General features: G+C 48.1%; 1 protein-coding gene across 1 annotated transcript in view; it reads left to right on the top strand.

Moving 5' to 3' along the window:
• Tenm4 (teneurin transmembrane protein 4) overlaps positions 1-21,269 on the top strand; it is a 664,092-nt gene that overhangs the window by 554,750 nt on the left and 88,073 nt on the right. Inside the window, 2 exon segments of the mRNA XM_057756666.1 lie at positions 7,380-7,565; positions 15,625-15,651. Of these exon segments, the coding sequence (XP_057612649.1) occupies positions 7,380-7,565; positions 15,625-15,651 (213 nt within the window).

The following is a 21,269-nucleotide window of genomic DNA, read 5'->3' as shown; positions in this document are numbered from 1 at the left end:
AGGATCTGCCTTCCGGCAGCCAGATCGCACCCTGAGTGTGATGGGTAGCCCCTCCCGTGCCCTTCAGCTGCAGGCCTTCACACACGCAGAGCTGCAATGCTCAGTCCACAGAGGGGCTATCTCAGTCTCTACATCTCTTCACCAGCTGCAGGTCTTCACACACGCAGAGCTGCAATGCTCGGTACACAGAGGGGCTATCTCAGTCTCCACATCTCTTCACCAGCTGCAGGTCTTCACACACGCAGAGCTGCAATGCTCGGTACACAGAGGGGCTATCTCAGTCTCCACATCTCTTCACCAGCTGCAGGTCTTCACACACGCAGAGCTGCAATGCTCGGTCCACAGAAGGGCTATCTCAGTCTCCACATCTCTTCACCAGCTCTCCATGCAGCCGATAATTCTTGTCTCCTCCTTCCTGAGAATTGACACCATCGCTTAAGTCCACGCCTATTGTTCTAGATGGTCCCTCACACAGCCCAGGCCCCGTCCATCTCTCTGATACACTCTGTACCCAACTGAGGAGCTGTCCACAAAGCCTGTCCCTCCAATTACACTTTGTATTCAGTGCTCACCAACTGTTCAGAGGGCACCTCAGTGGAGTGCCATCTCCTTGTCCCCCTCCTGTCTTCTAATGTCCCTTCCCCCAGCTATTTCTGCTACACAAACATGACGTTTAATAACTGTTTACTCATGGGAGGTGGGAAGAATATAAAGCACCTTCCTTGGACTTCATATAACTGGTCCCAAGATCTTGGTATCGACACCGCATTTTGCATACTTTTTATGCAATGTTTGAGAAAGCGAAGGCAAAGAGAGATGGAGCAACTTGCTCAAATCACGTGGTTTGGGTGGGTGGATGGTGACATGCTCAAGGATAAACTATCTGGTTAGAAAGATAGATAGCCTGATGTTTGAGCAGATGGATAGAGATTAAAAGCAAAAGAAGGCGAGTTAATCTAATAGGGATTGGATGAGGGCGGGGAAGGAGACCTGGCCTCCAATTTCAGCAGTCACATTGTCTAACTCAGCCCATAATCTACTAAACAATTTATACTAAGAAAACACCGTCAGATTGTATCAGAGGCCAGACCTCAATTGATGGCACAATTGACAAAGAAAGTGAGGCTAAACATTCATCTTTCATTCTAGCCAAAATGCCACTGAGCAGATCACCTCATCTGCCCACGCTGTTGGCTCAGTTGGGATACATGAGTGAAAGTCGGTCCATAGATGTTGACAGGGGGATACGTATGAGCACCACCCATAACTCTGGAACATGTGGACGCTTGGCTCCTCCCTTGTTTTGACTGACATACTGGCCAGTGTGACTTGGACTTAACATCTGCCAAGATTTTCAAAGACAAGTAATTAGACAGAGAATGCTACCAGGAAACATTTGAAACTGTTAAGCCCTCTATTGGAGTTTCTAAGGTCAGTCTCCAAATCTCAGGTCCTAAGCACCATCGAGCATCTTCCTTATTTCCCCCTCAGTGCACAGTGCAGACTTAGGAAGACATCCCAGAGGTCATACAGGGCAGACCCTGTCTCCACACCCAGGGAATTTCAAAACCATCTTCGTCTCCCTTTCCTGCATCCATGGGAGTGTTCACGCATTTGGGTGGGGTGCCTTCTCTCTTCCCAGTTTGTCCGTTTTTCAGAGTAGATGGTGCTTTACGAGGAAAGTGTGCACAAATCTCTCCCATCAGCGCAAAGACACAGCTTCACCTACCAGACTTTTAATGACTGGGATGTCAAGTAAGTCCCAACAAACCAAAACATAACTGTGATAGTCCCGGCTTCATCTTGGCTTGTATGGATGGAGACTTGTGTTTAATGAGAGAAGCCTGGGGCAACTCCTCCTCTCGCCATGTTGGCACTTTGGGGCATAATTACCAATAACCAACTCCTGCATCTTTTCCTGCCCTTTTCACCTGTTCCTCACATGTCCGTTCCCATCCGTGTCACAGGCAGACGACAGGTACAGCTCAGGTGGTAGCGTGAAGGAAGATGGATCTGCAGGTGTATGTACCGAGACATTTAATGGTTACAGAGATCACACAGATTGGACACGGGTGTCTAAAGCGCTTATCCACTGAGAATAGTGAACCTCTGTTTGCATGTGCTTGATGGTAATTTTTGTATATCACAACCCCGAGATGGGGTTAAGCTAACAGACATGGAACAGAAGGACAGACTCCTCCAGCATTTTTTTTTTTATGTCTCTCTGTTCATTCAACCAAACAAGTGACGAACTGTGGTTGAGAAAGGGTTAAGGACGTTTCCCAAGGGGCTCTGGGAAATTTGGTACTCACATCTGAAAACAAGTCTATCCTGTGGTTCCTGTATAACAGAAGATTTCTCCCAGGCCTTGGGGCCTCCCATGCTCAGGCAGAAACCTCTGCTTCTGATCACATCAGAGTCAAGTAGCCTTTGCCAAAAGTTCTCTCACACTAGGTGTGGAGCGGGCATCAGTGTTCACACTGATCTCTTGACTTTGCTATGCTTGCCATGTCTTGTTTCCTTTTTATTAAAATAAATACATTAAAAGTACATATGAAATTGGTTGTGTTCTGACTGTGCCAGGCATAGATTCTATGCCACGGTCTTTACCTTGGGGCACGTCAGTCCATTTGACCCGATAGACTAGGTTAAAGACTTCTCCTGTGCTGGAATACAACTCCAGGGGACAGGAAAGCAAGCTTTGTCGGGTTTTAATTCTCAAGCCCGCTGTCACTTTAGCACTTAGGAAGCTACCCATGCGAGAAGGAGCCCTGCCACACTCTAAAGTGGCTGATGCCCCCACTTAGGAAGAAGGAAACCTGAGATTTAGAGAGGAGCTGTGACCCACTTCCAGGGAAGACGTTTCTGTTATGTAAATGGCAGATGAGCCGCCAAAGCACATTCTAGAGCACTGTCCTGCTTGGTTCTCACCCAGCGTTCTGTGAAGTTTCATCTGCTTTAATGTCAAGGCTGGATCTGAGAAGGAAAAATAAAACAGTTCCTTTCATTTCAAGGGCAAGAATAATAAACCAGAGCATTGGGGGGCGGGGATAGGGAATGCAGTCTGAAGCCAAACGGTAAAGTCGAATCTCGGGTTTCTCCTCCCATCAGGCGTTGAGGGTCCTTCCACTCGGTCCAACAGGCTTTTCTGTGTTACCATCAGTTAGCACCCCATAAACATGAAGGTCACCCGGTCTGGGCCCCTCCCATTAAAACATGCCAGAGCTCACAAGCCAGCTTGTAAAGGGTCTGGGGGGGGGGGTGCCCAGTCACCAGGCAGCCCTAGACAATAGGGAAACGTGGCCAGCTAGAAAGTGGCGTGTTTAGATGATCGGACCAAACTCTGCATGCAAAGAACAAGATGCAGGGTCATTCTGGGAACTCTGCCTGGAAGATCCCATGAACACCCAGGATTGGACTTGGGCAGAGCAACGAAAAACAAAACAATGGGGCCAGAAGTGGGCAGGAGAGGCCTGCTGGAACTTTGAGGAAGAGCTCTCCTGGGTACCCGTCTTACTTATTCTGAGGCTCCATTTAAAGAACTGTCTGCTTTTTCGGACTGCATAGCTCCAAGGATGCCTGCAAGACCTTATCAAGCGTCCGCGGACTCCATAGCTCTCTGAAGCCACATCTCTAAGAAGGACAGTAACACGGTGTTCTCATAACATTGCTGTAAGAATTAGTGAGAAACTGAACGTGAAATGTGCTTCTGGAGGTGTAAAACCTGATAGAAGTGTTAAATCAGAAATCTCTCCCCCCCGCATTACCTCATTTGATCTAATATCAGGCCTGTGAGGGTAGTGAAGTGAAAGTTATCACCCCTATTTTACAGAGATGCAAAGTGAGGCTTAATGGGTTGTGTAATACAGTGCATTTTGTACAGTCTGTAAGTGACAAAGCCATGAGCAAGTCCCAGGTCTGCCTCCTCCTTAGAGCCATGGCTTTAACCCATGGTAGCTAAACAAAAAGGTATAGGTATTAATAATGTACATATGCTATAAGCAAATATAGTAACTATTTGGAATGTTTATATATTTAGAATGCATATATTGACTATTTAGAATCAGTTTGTGTCTTATGTGGACTCTGCTGTCTTGGGGCAGAGGTTGAATTTTGCTGGCCTTGCTGACACAGCTCGGGCTCAGGGCAGACGTGTGAGAGAGATCTCTGGACATAAATCAGTGACCACTGCCCGGTTACTAAGTCTGAGGTGAAGCCCACGTCCTGTGTCCATAACTTCTGCTTCTCGAGTTTCGATCAACTGTAGACTGAGTATAGATTTTTTTTCCTTGCATCTGTTCCCTAAAGAGTATAGTGAACAACTATAAATGCAGCTGTTTGGCCCTGGCAACTCAGTTGTCTAGCGATGATTTAAAGTATGGAGGAGGTTATATGTCCATTAAATGCAAGTACTGTGCTCTTTTATATAATGAACTTGAACACTTATGGATTTCTGTATTCAAGAGGTTAGTGGTTGGGGGACCAATCTTTGATACCAAGGAATGAGGGATGACCTCACCTGAAGGCAAATGCAGGGCAAAGCCTAGCTCTCTGCCCTTGGCCCTTCTGCCTTCCTGTGCCCTGCTGCCTCAAACCCCACAGCTTCAACTTCCAAGTCTCCTGGTTCACACCTCCAAGGACAGAAGCGCTATTTGCTGTTGGCTTTCACACCATCAACTGCCACTTGGAAAAAGTGCTGGACAAACCCAAACAAACGCCGAATTATTCTTCTCTCCCAAGGTGCTCAACCAGCCCCCAGAGTCACCAGGAGGTCACTGACCTTTATGTGTGTGTAAACAGAAGGAAGTGTCAGAGAAGTGACCCAACCCATGATTCACAGGGGTCTGGGGCCTGTGTTGCTCTCTGTCTTTGGGCAAGCCCAAGGTGTTGTCTGAGAGGGGTGCCACCCTGAAGAGCTTTTGGGACACCTAGTGCCATGGTTCCATCTTCAGACCCCAGAGATGCAGACAGACAGGCTTGCCGGACATTGAGCCAGGCTGAGTGGCACAGACGGGAACTCGCCACCCTCAGGCGCCTGTCACGTGGGGCATCTCGATCTGTCTGTTATTTAACAAGAGTCAGTTCTGGAACAGAGGTGACCAGAGGGTGAAGCCCAAGCCCAGGGCTGCTGCGGATCTGGCTGTAACACAGAGAAGCACCCCAAAGTGTAGTCTGGGGTGGGGAGAAGCAAGCGGCTAGCCACAGATGAATTACAGGTGAGAAGAGATATCAAGACCTTGGGCCAGGCCTTATACTCTGGTTGTATTGTGTAACATGGAGGACACTGTGGCACAGACTATGTCTTGTATTGTGTAACATGGAGGACACTGTGGCACAGACTATGTCTTGGAACCCAGCGGGACTTTAGACATCTTCAGGTTCACTCTAGAAGTAGACGAGGAAGCTGACACCAAGAGACAGGGACAAAGTGACATGGAGACGAGTGACTAAGCAGGCAAGGATCTCACACGCCTCTCAGAATGCCTACGGGAAGTGAGCTGCCCTGACCTCCATCTTGAGTTCCTCAACTCTCTGTTCTGTCCTGAGCACTCACGAGGGTCTGGAGAAGAGCAGAGGGCTATTTTGTAGCAAGGCTTCACCGCACACTGCCTCCAAAAACCAAAAGCTGTGGCTCAGTGGACCCAAGGGACCTTCTTACATATCCTACAGCTCAGAAGCTCTTGGGCCTGGCACGATCCTGGTGCCTGGCTCCATGTCATAACTGCTTCCGCCCCTCTTCAGCAGCTCCCCAGGCCTGGACAGCAGAGAGATGCCATGTATACTGCATCTAGCCACACCCTCTATTCTGCTGTGGCAGCTTGGCAAAATAGCTGTGTAGAAACACAACATAAATAGCAACTCTTATTGTGCTTTTTAAATTTCCCAGCACTTGGTTTATTGTATTCTAGGTTGATGGGAAAAAAAGTCAGAACCGCTGAAATCCAATTTTATTTTCCTTTGTGTGTGTGTGTGTATGCGCATGCGTGTGTGTGCGTACACACGTGTGTGTATGTGTGTGTGTATACGTATGTGTGTGCACATGGGAGTCCCTGCTCTGTCACCCTCTACCCTATGTATTCCTCTGAGGATAGCATCTCTCACTAAACCTGAAGCTCACCTGCTGGACCAGGCTGACTGGCTGAGAGACCCCGGAGCTGCAGGGACTTGTAGCCATGGCCAGCTTCTCTGTGGGTACAGAGGTTACAAACTGATGTTTTACCTAAGCTGGTGCAGCAAACACTCACTGAGCCACCCCCCAGCCCTTTTCCTTCCCTTTTTTCAAAGTACCTAGAATATTAGCAACTTCTTAGAGCAGCAGTGCCTCTAGCAAGGGAGAAATGGGTGGAGACAGCTTGACGCAGGTACCATTTAACCCGGTTGCAAAGAAATTTAAAATTGTTGGGCTTTTCACACACAGGGGAAGACTGTTGGGTCATGAGGCATGAATCGATCAAGTTCAGGTCTCCATCGGAACCCTGGAGAAGATCACCTGGGGTGTGTGTGTGTTTCTGTGTGTGTGTCTGTGTGTGTGTGTACGTGCTACACAAATTTCCTAAAAAGCAGTTGTGGTTTGGAAACCTTTGGTCTGAGCTTTTCAGTAAGCATGAGGCAGCTGCTGGCTTGGAGCCCCAGGGACTTGTGAATCGGGCCCTGTGTGTTTTGCACCCACACAGAGCAGCCTTTGTGAAGGACAAGGCAGCCCCTCTCTGGCCATGAAGGGTCCCCCTCCCCCGCTGTTTACTTTGGACCTGAGAGCTCATTTCAGCAGTGCCTGAAGCTGTGGGGAGCATCAAGCCCAAGGACAGAAAATAAACCCAATTTCACAGGACAAACCTAGATCTGGGACAACCCTGAAAACAGAAGCATGAACCAGCCACCCCCACCCCTGCTCTCTCCCCCTCCCTCCCTTCCGCCCTCTCTGTCTGCACTGGAGCAGAGGCTGTAGAGACAATTCATGGGGTCCTCGCCAGGCCCACAAGCGCCTCATTTGATGACAGGGACGCATCCCCACTTTGTCTTCACCCATAGCTGGTTTTTAATTAAATGTGACTTTTTCTCGCATCTGTTCAGAAGTCCGGTCCCCTTTAGAAGTGGCCAGCACAAAGGCAGGCTGGTGATAGGGAAAAGCAAACAGAGCAGAGCTACACAATTCCCCTATTCTGGTGAAGAAGCCAGTGCTGGCCGGCCTCTGCCAAAGGCTGCTCCTTCGAGGTCATTGCCCATGGAGATTACTCTGCCAAGCCTCTGGAATCCCCACCGCTCACAGAGCCTAACTAGGTGGCCAAGGGTGACCCCTGTTCCCAGCCACAACTGGCTCAATAAGCTTTTGTTCTCTCTCCTCCCACCCCTGCCCCTTTGCACCTCTTTCTCGCCCACAGAGATCTGTGCTGCTGACTGCGGTGGCCACGGCATCTGCGTAGGAGGCACCTGCCGCTGTGAGGATGGCTGGATGGGGGCCGCATGCGACCAACGGGCCTGTCACCCTCGCTGCGCGGAACATGGGACCTGCAGGGATGGCAAGTGTGAATGCAGCCCTGGCTGGAATGGCGAACACTGCACCATCGGTATGGCAAAGGTCCCAGGGCATTCTGGTTGCTCTGAAAGACACTTGGGGGCCAACCTGGACCTCCACTGCATGCGGATAGAGGCCCAAAGTCCTTTCATCTGATGGCCTTATGACTGGCTTCTCCCAGACATCAGCTGGGTTTAAGCGCATCATCTGTCATTTTCCACACATGTCCTCCCCCACTTGCATTCCCCACGTGGCATCTAGCTGGTTAGCAGGTCTTGCTGTTGAGCCCTTCCCTAGCTAAATGCGACATTGCTCTTTGCCCAGAGATGAGTCAAGTGGTGGCTATGGGCAAGTGCCACTGCCCTGCTGAATCTCAATTTCCTCACCTATAGGATGGGGAGAATAAGGCAAGCAAAGAGCTTGGCACAAGCTGGCACACGGTGGAATGCCCCAAACATGTAGTCATCGTTAGCAGTTTTATCATGTATCTGCATGGCTCCTTGTAGGTAGTATCCAAGGCTCCCGAAGAGGCCTCTAATCCCGGCAAAAACTCTTCTCCAGGTCCCTAGGCCACATCTGCATTTCTCTTTCCCCTGCCCCAGGCTTCCATCCTGTCTGCATCTGTCTCCTTTCTCCTCTCTGGGGGCTGGTCCGCACCAGGCCCTGCTGAAGCAGCACTGTTGGCCGCTTTCAAAACAAGCTGATCACTTCTTCCTGTCTCTCCGCCTTTCCTGCTGGCTTTGTTGATTTTAAACACAGCCAGACGTTTCGCTTGGTCGCTTGGTTTATTATCCTGGAATGAACACTCACCAAAAGCTCTTTATTGGATCGACTGCTTTGTGTACGCGTTTTAACTTCTTCCCTTCTCTCTCTCTCTCTCTCTCTCTCTCTCTCTCTCTCTCTCTCTCTCTCTCTCTCTCTCTCTCTCTCTCTAAGAAAGGGTTTGTGATCAGATGGTAAGCACATGGCTTTTATAAGGCAGGATTCCAGGTGCCTCTCAGTGCAGAAAGTGACCCCTTGGGTCTCATAGAAATGGCAAGAAAAGCCCCAACTTTTGAGAGACAAAGGAATTTTAAGCAAATGGTGCTACCTTGTATCCAGTCTTTCTGTTTTGCCATTACTTCATATCCTTGGTCCCCTGCAACATCCCCAAGTTAATAAACAGCTATGGAACATATTCTATTTATTAACAATAATGGCTTCTAATTTTTGAGTATTTATGATGTGCCAAGCACTGTGCCTAAGGCTCTAACTGCATTATTTTACACTTCTAACAATGCGAAGAGTTATGGATTATTTTCTCTTTCTCGGGGACCTGAAAGTAAAGGGCATATAACCTTTGAAAACAAGAATTAGAAGCTTGATTTTTTTCCTTCCCAGCTGTTCGCCCTATGGTCCTTTGCAGCTGGTTCCCAGGTGTCCACCAGGCATCCAGCTCAGGCCCTGCCTAGAGCGGGGCCCTGTTTGTCCAGTCAGGCTCCGAGTCTCCCCGACTTTGCCTCACCCCATGCTCCTCACAGATCCCTTCGTATTGGTGACGCAGCTTTCTCTTCCACAAAGCAGACTGTGCCATCCCGTCTCATTGCATGCTGCTTGACGACTTCTGTAAGGTTCTCAGGTCTGTCTCGGAGTTCTTAGTGAGCCTGGTCGTCTGAGAGCCTCCGCTATCCTCTCTCCTGTTTTCCTCTCTCCTTTACTCCGAGGACAGCCTAAACTTTCAGCCTCTTAACCTGGAAGTTCATTCCCATTTAAAGAAAGAATCGGGTTCCAGAGAATGGCTCAGTTAGTAAGCTGCTTGTCTTGCCAGCATTAGGGCCTGAGTTCAAACCCCAGAATCCATGTCGAAGCCAGGTGTGGTGGCTGATGCTCGTAATCCCAGCACTGGAGTGGTGCCGGCAATAGGATCTCAGTGGCTAACCGGTGTAGCCTAACTGGTGAGCCCCAGGCCAACAAAAGACTCTATCTCAAATAAGGTGGGTGGTGTTCCTTAAGATTCTTCTGTGCCTCCATGCTGTGCGCAATCATGAGCACACACACACTTTTGTTTTTGATTTTTTTTTTAGATAGACACACATATACACACACACTTTTGCTTTTGTTTTTGATTTGTTTGATTTTTTGAAGTAGATACACGTGTGTACACACACACATACACACAGACACACACACACAGACACACACACACTTTTGCTTTTGTTTTATTGAGATAAGGTCTCACTATGTAGCCTTGGCTGTTCTGAAACTCACTATGTGGACCAGACTGGCTCCCAAAATTCCAGCGATCCACTTGCCTCTGCCTCCCGAGTACAGGGATTAAAAGTGCACCACCACGCCCTCCTCACACATATATTTTAGAAAAAAAACAAACCATCAGAACCCAAGGAGAACAAATTTTCCATCTCTTGCTTATGGAGTTCTGAGTTTGCTTTCCCAAATTCCAAGAGGTAACTGCCCTTTATAGAACAAGACCTCCCACCCATGCCAAATGACAGCAAGGAGGGAAATCCTCCCGTGGTCTCGCTGCAGAGGATTGGTGTCGGGGCTTGTGGGCAGGCTGGACCACATCTGCCATAGCTATTCATCAGAGCAGCTTTCAGACGATCCATTTGTTTTGGTGCCAAGAAGCTCTACCGTCCTTTCTACCTCCCCTGCTTGCCCCATTGTTTCCCTATAAGAACGGCTTCTTCTTTGATTGCAGATGGTTTTTCCTTTTAGATAAGAAATACATCAAGGTAAATATGCATAGCTGAAGAGGAAGGTTGGCAGTCATAAATATCAAAAAAAGAAAAATGCCACAGGACACAGAAGAGGTCACGGGCGAGTCACAGCGGCTCAGATGAAAGGACTTGGGCTCGGGATTCTCTTCTCTCATTGTGTGACGAGCGTTTTCTTTGTCCTTGTGCAATTTCCCTGCATGGTTCCCTTCTGTTTTTGGGTCTCTGCTGTGGCCAGCTGTATCCCTGTGAGAAACCCAGCACCCTCATGCTGAAGTCACACGTCAGTAACCTTGCAGGATAGAAGGGGTTAGGGGTTCAGCTTAGACAATGTTGAGTATCCCCCTCCTCGCTGAAGTGGTAGGAAGGAGAAACCCCCCCTTTTGTATCCCTGTGAGCGTCACCTGTGGGAAAGAGGGTGCCGACGTGAGAGACATGCCAAGCATTCAATTCTCTCCCACCATCAATCCTGAAGCTAGAACCTACCCTGCAGTCCAGTTCTTTCCCAACCAGAGCAGATGCTAGTTCCCTTGATGCCGATTCAGAGGCCTCCGTGCCGTGGAAGGGATCAGACTCAGGGTCTGTTTATCTAAACACCACTACCCTCCGCAAACAGGAAGGAATAATGTGTTTACCTTACAGCAGGAAGGAAGTACATAAAGACCGAGGAAACTCTGGGCTCTTTAAGCCAAGTCCCCAGCAGAAGAAGCGTTGTCCCTCAGGGATACTTCCCATTACAGATTGTCATAGTAGACATCACACACCTTCCTTTAGAGATTTGGTTTCCCCATCCTCCCCGGATCTTTCAAGGAAGCTGCTTGTTTTATCTCCAAAAAGGTTGGTTTTCCAAATAAGAGAAAACACGTCAATGGCATCTTCTTTAGTGACAGTATTGTTTTTACTCTCGTGAGAATGCGCCCCATGGAGCCCCTCCCATCCCATGCCTTAGGCGAGGAATCACCCTCTCTCAGCACCTAGTGGTTATGTCTCTGGTGGAACTGCCACAGGAAAACCACATGATTGCCCGGGACAGTTCCTCTCTCAACGCATCACAGAATGAGCAGCTGGATGATGTCACTGGTGATGATGGAATTCCAGCCCTCTCCTCCACCATCACCCCAGAAGTATTTCACCTGAAACTGTCCCCCACCAAAGAAAACAATTTTGTTTTGCTCCCTCAATACGAATGCTTTCATTTGTGTCTGTGGGAGTCATTTGCGTATATGGAGCTACGGTTCCTAGTCTAGAAGCTAAGGTAAGATGGATTGACTTGGCTCTGTTCCTCAAGTGTACGGTTTATACACAGTCATCAGAAGTGCGATTTCAGATGTCTGTTCCAGGAATGTTATGGGTCCCGCCAGTCCAAGACTTGACCTCCAGTTTCTTAAGAAAAGTTGAAAATCATTGTTAAATTTAAGGTGTTTAATTTTTCCCCGTCTTTGAAAACACGTACATTTTGGATCAATTCTACGGTGATTATTTTATTCACCTCAGCGCCCCCTCATCTACGAAACCTCAGAACACATGTGGGAAATGCCAGCTTCTGATTTCACTTATAAAATCCAACCTTGACCCCAAAGCTGTGATGGCAGGAGATGCCAGACATTCAGAATTATTTACTTGAACTTCGGGAGAGCCGTCCAATCACATAAACCCCGATTCTTAAACAAAAGCCTCTTCTGGGAGGAAAGACGAAAATAACACTCTGGTGACGCAATCACCTGAGTGAGCAAAACCAGACTTCATGATGAAGGGGAATTTTCAAGAAAGCCGCAGAATCTTCTAGAGTACCTTGTCCACTTTCGAATGGTAGCTCTCCGGTTTCACCTCGTAATCAGATTTGCCCTTCCACAAGAGCTCCGAAGCCGCTCGCGAGCTGTCAGCACCCGGGTGATGACCCTATGTTCTTCATTCCCAAAAGCTCTCTCTCACAACGGGGCCCGAGAGCCCATGGGAAAGGGAGAGAGTGGGAAAGAGCACACAGCGATCCCCTGGAGCTGTCAGAGTCCAAGTCTGACTGCCGGTGTCTCCGGGAGATGTGCACCTATGAAAAGTGTGGGAAACCGGAAGAAAAGAAAGGAGATTTGTGGGGTCACTTCAGGGTAGAAACCACCGACCCCTCATCTACCAGTCCTGCTTTCAAGAAGAAGAAGAACAAGGACCTGTTGGGCCTCAGTAAGAACATCACATTGGTAGTCGGTATCTTCCGGAAAGACATTCACATGACGATAACCCCCTCTCCAGCACCTGCTGTAATGATCTCTACTTCGTCTGTCATAGTGTGAGCCAGTGATGCAAGGGTTAATTGTCAACCCCAGAATCTTGGGGAGCGAGAAGGGGAAGCCTCTCACCATGTTTGAGGCCTTGATAGAGGCCCCAGTGCTCCTGGGAGCTACTATGATGGAAAACCCTTAGAAACCTCTGTGGGTCCAGGCAAGTGGGAAAAAAAACAAGCCTGCATCTTCACACCGGTGGTCCTAGGAATACCAAAGAGACCTAAAACACCCCCCCCCCAGAACCTACTGGAAATGACTCTGTGCTGCTGGTTTCTCCATCTTCTCAGTGACAAGGAGATAGGAAGAGCCCAAGAACACCTGTGCAACAAGGAAATAAAGGAAATACCTGCAGCCTGTGGGGGAAGATGCTGCTACCACAGCACCTTCATCTTGGAGTCCTGAGTTGAATGACACAGAGATCTCACGAACTCCTGAACCCACCTTCCAAACCACAAACTATGGGCTGGCCACCATCTTCTCAAAATACCTTCATATTGTGGATTTCAAGATGGTAGCATTTGAGAACATTCCTGTCAAGATGTCCAGTCAGTAACAGTGTGGGCTTCTCCTTTGTTTAAGTAAGCAGCATGGGACTTCAAAACCCCAGATGTCTCTTCCTTTTTCAACAGCCTGAGATAAGGAAGTTTTGTTCCCTTTCCAGAGAACTCTTGGACTTGGCCATGACTGGTGTTCCCAGCCTTTTTAGTCGGTGTGATCTCTGGTGTCATTGTGTGATCTCTGGAGTCACTGTGTGATCTCTGGAGTCACCATAGCAGAGGAACCCCTTCTGTAGACTCTGGGTTTGCAATTTTGAAGGTCCACACTTCCTCCTGAACACCCACACTGTGAAAACAGCCTGAGCTGCTCCAGTTACTTCTGCTGGCTTCTGTTCCCACCTGTGGTCTGGAGAAATTAGCAAGTGTTCTTAAAAGGTATTAAAGTATTTGTTCCGAATAGAGATCTATCGTACTGCAAAGTCCTTGGAAATGAAATGGCATTTGAAGAGAGAGCCCTCTGAAGTCAACCCTGGCTTTCAGGAGATTATCCCGTGGAGTGTACCTCACCTTCAGGAGCCACCCTTGAGTCTGGAGACAATCAAGAAGGTTTTCTGTTCAGAAAACTCCCTCAAAGCCTGAGCTACACAACGAGGCGATCATGTGGATCCCAGTGAGAAGGACCCATCTACCCAAATCCTTGGGAGGGAAGTCACAGCTCATGCCACATGTCCTGTGTCACTGAGTCTAGAGTAGTTAGAAGAATGTTGAACCAGGAATCTCCACAGAAGCTCTGCATGCCAGAAAGAGAAGAAATCCACCAGGGCTGGGACTTTCTATGCATGTGCCCTTGCTCTCTGGGACACCACACAAGGTGATGGCTACAAGATTTTAGATTGCCTTGCAAACTGAGATGAATAAACTTTTAGACAACTAAAGAAACAGCCGAGCCAAGAACAAGTGAAGTTCTCCTCTCGGCCAGAGACCTCCTGGCTGTTTTTGAGATGGGCTTTCCCCATGTTTCATTTTTATTTTTCATTTGGGTGGTCCCTATGTTTGCCATCCCATGGCTCCGTGTATTCACTCCTGCCTAAAAGCCATTCTCCTTCATAGTCCCCTCTTATGTCCTGCACAGAGCCCACAGCACCTCCATAGATAAAGGGATGCTTGCAGGCCCTGTTAAATCACCTGCTCCCAATTTTCCACTTGGCTATGTGGCTTCCTGATGCATATATCATCATAACAGTTACTGCATTGATACATGAACTAAGAACAGAGTCTCTCATCTACAAGTATTGTGATTCAAACAGATAGATGATAGATAGATAGACAGACAGACAGACAGACAGATAGATAGATATAGATAGATAGCGATAGCAATGGTACCTGTCTATCTTTTTTTATGAAGTAAGGAAAAAAACGGTCTTACAGTTTGTACAATCGTTTGGCTTCCAGATAAAGCCACTCCATTGTTATAGTTCAGTCCTGTCTCAGGGTCTTTTGAGTCACACGTGAAATCAAGCTGAGGATGGGGTACAGCCTACCTGGAGGCATTCATGAGTTGCTTTAGAAGACTGTGCCTTCAGCCTGGTCTGTATGAGAACCCAGAAAAAAGAGGTATAGAGAAACCAGCAAAGGAAGCCTCTTCCACACCCCGACAAGGAGGGTAAAATAGGTACTCTAGGCTGGAACTGAAGAGATTAGTCCTGTTCTGGGTATCCAGACACATACCACGTGTACTCGTTGAGTTTAGAAATCAGAGCAATGTTTGACAGATACCCTCACAAGTAGGCAAGACCTCAGAGTGTCATAATTCAAATAACCCCTCCATTGGAAAAGCCAAGCATCCATCGCTGTCTCTTGATAAGACATGGCCAGATTTCCCTCGCCTTTCCCACTTTCCACAGTGACATCCATCGATCTACGCCTCACATCCTTCGTAAGATGCACAAAGTAGGGGTACATCTTACTTGGCATACCCCACATTCTACATTCGAGTCTGTGTAGACATGCATGTTCCTGGATAATTTTCAAATGACAAACAGATGAGCTAGCAATGTATTGCAGCCAAAGTCTCGACCTAGAACCCGGATGTATATCAGAAACTAGGCTAAATTTACAGATCTCCAATCTCTAATTTCTCGGGAGTTTGTCTGCCCAAATAATTTGTCAGTATAGCTGCTTCCCCTTGAGGGAGCTCAGCCATCGCTCTGGTAGCCCAAGGGGTTAGCTGTAGTTTCCCGTGAACGTGAATGAACCTGACAGGGCAGGACTGTGGCCACTCGTGCAGCTTCCCAGACTCGTTTCTTCTGTTGTTCTCCATACGTCTTCTGCTTCTACGATCACATTTCCAAATGCCTGGATCCCAGAATGAGTTGACTGTTCCTTTGGGCTCTTCATGGAGAATGCGCCTGCTCTCCGTCCTTCTATCCCATGTCATTTTGTCTTTGGTTTTTTGTCTTTGTTTTCTCCCCCCCCACCATGACAGAGGCCTGTCCCAAACATTGGGCACCACCCTGACTCCCCACCCTTCCCTGCTGTCTCCTTAACACTTGGCATGGTTACATGGCAGGCCGTATTGCACTTCCTTGGTCCTACCTTAAATGTCCTGTCTTTTATCTCCCAAGCTCACTATCTGGATAGGGTAGTTAAAGGTATGGTCTTCCTCTATTTTCCTGTTGTCTTTGTGTCTGTGTTTGTGTGTGAGCGTAAAAGTCACGTGCATATAAAAATGTATATAACACACCATCGGCATGACAGTGTCTACATGCTACCACATCCCCAGCTTTGTCACAGTAGAAGGGTGGGTTTGGGGTCACGGAGAATGTCGTTCTTTGCCCGAGTCATGTAGAGCTGTCTGTGACATTACCATTGTGTTGCGACCCTTCCATCACCCCTGCACCCCACCCCCAGACCTTCCACCTGCCCACCCCATCTCATGTCACCCCACCCGTTCCTTATGGCCTCTGGCCCATCAGAATCCAGACACTAGGGACCAGCCTGGGTGGCCTGGGAAAGGAAGAGGCTCAGGAGCAAGAGAAAACTATCTTGAGGCCCGCATCCCGTTACTGCTGTGTTCCTTTGCCCAGCAGCCACACGGGGCGCACCCACTGTGTGCTAGGTCCACAGGCCAGGCTCTGGGAACGAGAACTAGATGGCAGCCTGGGGAGAGGGTGGTCTATAGCTCGTTGTCTGTTTTTTCTTTACAGAGGAGGCCTGGCTTTGGTAAGTTTGTTCTTCGAAAAGTAGCCCCTAATGGCAGCGTGATTTGTAATTGTTGAAACATTGATGTGGCTTAGGCGATGTCTAATTCTCTGTGAAGACATCAGAGCCATAATAATAAGGCTCGGGTTGAAACTTTTAAAAGAACCCAGCACTTCCTAAGGAGAAGCATGACATCATAGCTTGTAATCCTTGGGTCTAAACACAATGCCTGTGTCTGTTGGTTAGGGACTTTTATTCTGCAATCAGCTGAATCCCAGCTTCCTCCCACACTCCACAGCCAGAGTGACCAAGGGGCAGGTGACTTCCTTGTCACATATGTATCTGTAAGATGAGCACGCTGGAAGGTCTGCCCCACGAGGGCAAAGCGAGGGTGCCATGAAGCAGTGATCTCCAAGCACCAGGACCCGGGTGGGGATGTCACTCAATAGACTCAAGTGGCACGATGCTATCACTGTGTCCTTATTCTTTCTTTTGACTTGAAGGATTCAGCGAGATTAAAATCCAAAATTGTAATAGAAAATGGCAAATTGGCTGTTTGTAAGAAACACCAGCAACTTAAAAAAAAAATTCAGGAAGAGGTTTGGGGAACTATGTTACTACTCTTATTGTTGCTATGACCGAATGCCTGAGAAGAAACCACCTAAAGAGAAAGAGTTTATTTCAGCTGACAGTCTGAGGGGTATTGTCCATCACGGTGGAAAGTGTGGCAGCAGGAACATGAGCCTGCCAGCCCCATTACTTCAGCAGTCAGGAGGTAGAGAGAAGACAGGAAGTACAGTCTACTCCCAAACCTCAAAGTCCACCCCCAGTGATCCACTTGCCTCCAATAAGGTTCCACCTCCAAAAGGTTCCGCCGCCTTCCCAAACAGCTGGGAAACATGTGCTCAAATATGAGTCTATGGGGGACAGTTCACATCCAAACAACAGGGACCAATAACGGACTAAATGCTTTTCAGCTGGGTCAGCCTTGCCCCTGCAGCAAATGTATTACTAGGACCCAACCAAACAGATAGGAAGCAAGGTTTGTTGACTTTAATACACTGACCTTTGCTGAGAACAAAATCATACCAGCAGGAAATAGACATATCTCAGTGTTCTCCTGGGACAAGCGTTCATTGCAGTCACCATCAGAGTGTAGACTAAATTCATAATGGAATCATTACTCAGTGGACCGCTCCCTACCGTGTGGAGTCCTTTGCGCCTATGAGTCTTGAGTCCTCTTAATTTTTTTTCAAAGGAAGCAGATTTAATGCTGCCCATTTGTGTGAAAACAGAAGCTGAAGTTGAGGGAGTTTTAAGTGATTCACCCAGGTTACATGTCTGGGAAGTCATGAAGCCAGAACTTTGGACTTTCTGGTCATATCCAGATTTCCAACATTTTATATTCTATCACCGTAAGTCACCAAGAATGTCTCATAATTCCCAACATTTTACGTCCCAATCACATACGCCGACTGTATCCTCCCTGGGAAGCAGTTTACATCTTCCTCAAGCTGCCTGCTCTGATCTGTAGTTCAGGAAATTCCACCTTTAGACCTTTATTGGGCTGAGGTCAGTGAACCAGAACTTCCTTTAAAAGAAACACTTCTTGGTAAAATCTGGGCATGTAGCAAACCCGTAAGGCCAGTGTCCTAGCGCAATAGGCACTGATTCTCAAACCCAGTTCAGAGATCTATGTGGCCCTGCTTGAGATTTGTCAAAGCAGAGCGGTGGGGGGGGGGGGGGGGTAGCTCAAAGCCCACTTGTGTTCTCTTCCCACTTGTGTTGGTAGAGCGTATGTAAATCATAGTCTCTGGTCTCCTAAGCTGCCAGGAAATGTGGATTCCACACAGTGGCAATGGCCCTCTCTGCAGAGGGTCTACAGTCCCTCAGAGAAGACTCAGAAGCAAATAATCCCAACAAGTGTGATAAGGGCCCTGATAGTGGCAGTTTGGAGACCTCACCAAAGGAGGCAGGGCGCTTGCAGATTGTGGAATTTGACATGGGCTTTAAGACAGCTGTGAAAAGTTTTTTTTTTAAAGTGGGCAGCAGACATTTGTGATTTAGGGGGCTCCCATTAGTCCTTTCTGTGGAAAAGGAGTTGGGGGAGAATATTAGGAGCAAGGAGATCAGTAACATTAATGCTGTCACTGAGGTGAGAAAAGATGTTGATCTTGTGCGGGGAGGTGGGCGCGGAGATGAAGGGGTGCAAAGGACAAAACGCAGTTAGAAGGGCATGCGCTGGGAAGGGCATGCGCTGGGCAGGAGGCAGCCCGCTTGCTACTCCGCAAGATTCTGAAAGGTTCCTGGCCACGCCTGATGCTGGCCAGCTGCAAAGGTGATATTGAGATGAAGTGGTCCCTTGTCATTTAAAGGGCATCGTTTCTTTTGAAAAGCTGAGCCCTCCTCTAAATCCCCAGACTACATTATTTTGGCTCCAGCAAAAGCCTGGTGTGAACCCTTCCATAGGGGACTGTTAATGTCACTCGGGCTCTCTGAATTATTGATGAGTTTCAGGGTTTGTGGAATTAACTAGCTTCTCCCATGGGGATGGTTGGGCACATTGCTTTAAGAAAGTCAGCAAGTCACCCCAGAGGAGGCCTCCCCATGCTGGCTAATGGGGTGGGGGTGATGGGTGCCAGAAACAAGTGAACCTACTTCACTCCCAGGTACCCTGAGGCTGTTCCGATGCCAACGTACTGCGCTGGTCCTCAGGGTGGAACTTGGGTCGTCTGATGAAACCGAGAGTGGATAAAGTGGCCCCATATTAAGTGTTTCCCTCTCCTGGGTGCCTCTGAGTAGCACTAAGTGTGTAGGGTAGGCAACCAGAGGAATTCGCAGGGACCCAAGAGGGGTGCCCTAGACAAGACTATCACAACAAATATGTGGGGGAAAGAGTTCCAAGTCCAAAACGGAAAGTGCTCTGGAAACAAACAAGGGGCTTTCTTCAGTAAGGTTCTAACATTCAGTGTGGCCTAGAGCCAAAGTGTTTGCTGAAATCACTTGACAAGAAATGCGTCGTTGTCTTTGGTCGGTTGTCATGGTTGTTGGTATTGTTGTTGTCTGCGTCAGGGTCATTAGCTCTGGCTGACCTGAAACTCTGTATAGCTGAAGATGACCCTGGGCTCATGTGTCTCCTGCCTCCACCTCCCAGGAGCTGGGATTCCAGCCCATGTGCCACTACACCCAGATTTTACACACACAGACACACACACACACACACACACACACACACACAAGCATATATTCCTGGGGCCCAAACTAAGGGCCTCATGCATGCTAGGCAAGCAGTCTACCAACTGATCCCCACACCCAGCCCCTATAGCTTCTCTTTAGAGACCCCTTACGACCAGTTTCTCACAGAGTTCCCTTTGAGAATGAGTGTTTAAGATCTTAAGCCCCAACAGATGTGAGTGGCACAAATTTGTTATCTCAGGACTTTGAAGGCTGAGTTAGGAGGAGGATCACAAGTTCAAGGCCAGCCTGGGCCACATAGTAAAACCATTTCAAAATAAATAAATAAAGTTTAAATCCTTCCAGGAAAATGCAGGCAGATATCTCCCTCCACTCATCTATTAACATGAAGTCTGGCATTCAGTAGATGATGTTGAGCTAATGAATCGATTGATAGAATCTGATATTCTGTCCTTCATCGGTCAGTTTTGCTAGAGGTACCTAATGGATCATTCTTGTTATACATCAGGAAACCGAGGCCGAGACAGGGAGGTAGTTTTCTCAACCCTTACCAGTCAGGGGGGAAGAAGCAGAACCCATTTCTCTCTGATCTGTTGGTTCATTTGGGCAAGTGCGTGGTGAGTGCCTGCCGCGTGAAGGCGCCAGGGGAAGCCCTGATGCTTTTATGGAGTCTGCATTCTAACAGAGGGAGTGAGACCACTGAACTATTGAGAAATTAACCAACAACCAGAGTGACTGTCATCAGAAGGACAGCCTGCCTTGGAAGTTTGAGGTAATAATAGGATGGACCGGGACTCATGACACTGCCCGTGTTACACCAATGCCAATTGCATGGCGTGGTGACCCCACAGCTATGTCCCTAGGGCGCCCCTTCACTTCAGAGAAGTTGGTATTTGTGAGCCCTAAACAATGGCACAGTTTGAGCAGCAGAGGGTTACTTTCCAGCGAGTGCAGTTTTTAGTGAAGTTACACACAGCTAAAATGCAATCCAGTATTAATGGTCCTTACATAGTAAATGCCCCTTGTACAGTCAGCTCCCATGCTTACTGGGCTGAGTAATCGGCATAAACCATGCCATTTAATCTTCTCAGTGCCTCTTTCACACCTACAGATACGAAAACTGAAGTTCAGAGTTAATGTGATAATCTTCCCACAAACAGAAAGTCCAATGACTGTGCTAAAATCTGAGTTGATGCCGGGTGGTGGTGGCCCACGCCTTTAAACCCGGCACTCAGGAGGCAATGGCAGGTGGATCTCTGTGAGTTCGGGGCCAGCCTGGTATACAGAGCAAGTTTTAGGACAGGATCCAAAGCTACACAGAAAAACCCTGCCAAAAGAAGAAAAAAAGATCTGAGTTGAAGTTCGCCAAACTTCGGGGTCCCCGTAAATACAAAACATATTTTGCTTTTTAATTAAAAAACTTGAGACTAATGGTGTGAAATTGGAACTTCTCTGAAAATCTGGAAAATTATTTTTTAAAACGTGTGTGTGTTCTCATACACACAGCCAGGTTTTGTGGATGAATGTGGGTGCAAGCTACAGTACGCTTGCAGAGGCCGGAGGGTAGCCTGAGGTGTTGGTCCTCGCCATCCATCTTATTTGGAACAGAATCTCTTGTTCATCACAGTGTGCACCAAGCTAACTGGCCCTTGAAAACCTAGGGATTCTCCTGTCTCAACCGCACAGCTCTAAGAAGATACAATGAGATTACCATATCTGTCTCAGTGTGGATTCTAGGAATCCAAACTCAGGACCTCACATCTACACAGCAAGTGTTTTACGCACTGATCCATTTCTCCAGCCCCCAAAGTCTCCCCTTTGAGGAATAATCTGTGCAAAGCACCTAGCCCAGGGGCCAGCCATGGCAGCCCCC

Source organism: Chionomys nivalis, chromosome 23 (genome assembly GCF_950005125.1).
Source record: "Chionomys nivalis chromosome 23, mChiNiv1.1, whole genome shotgun sequence".
Lineage (NCBI taxonomy): Eukaryota > Metazoa > Chordata > Mammalia > Rodentia > Cricetidae > Chionomys > Chionomys nivalis.
This window is presented reverse-complemented; position numbering and strand designations above follow the sequence as displayed.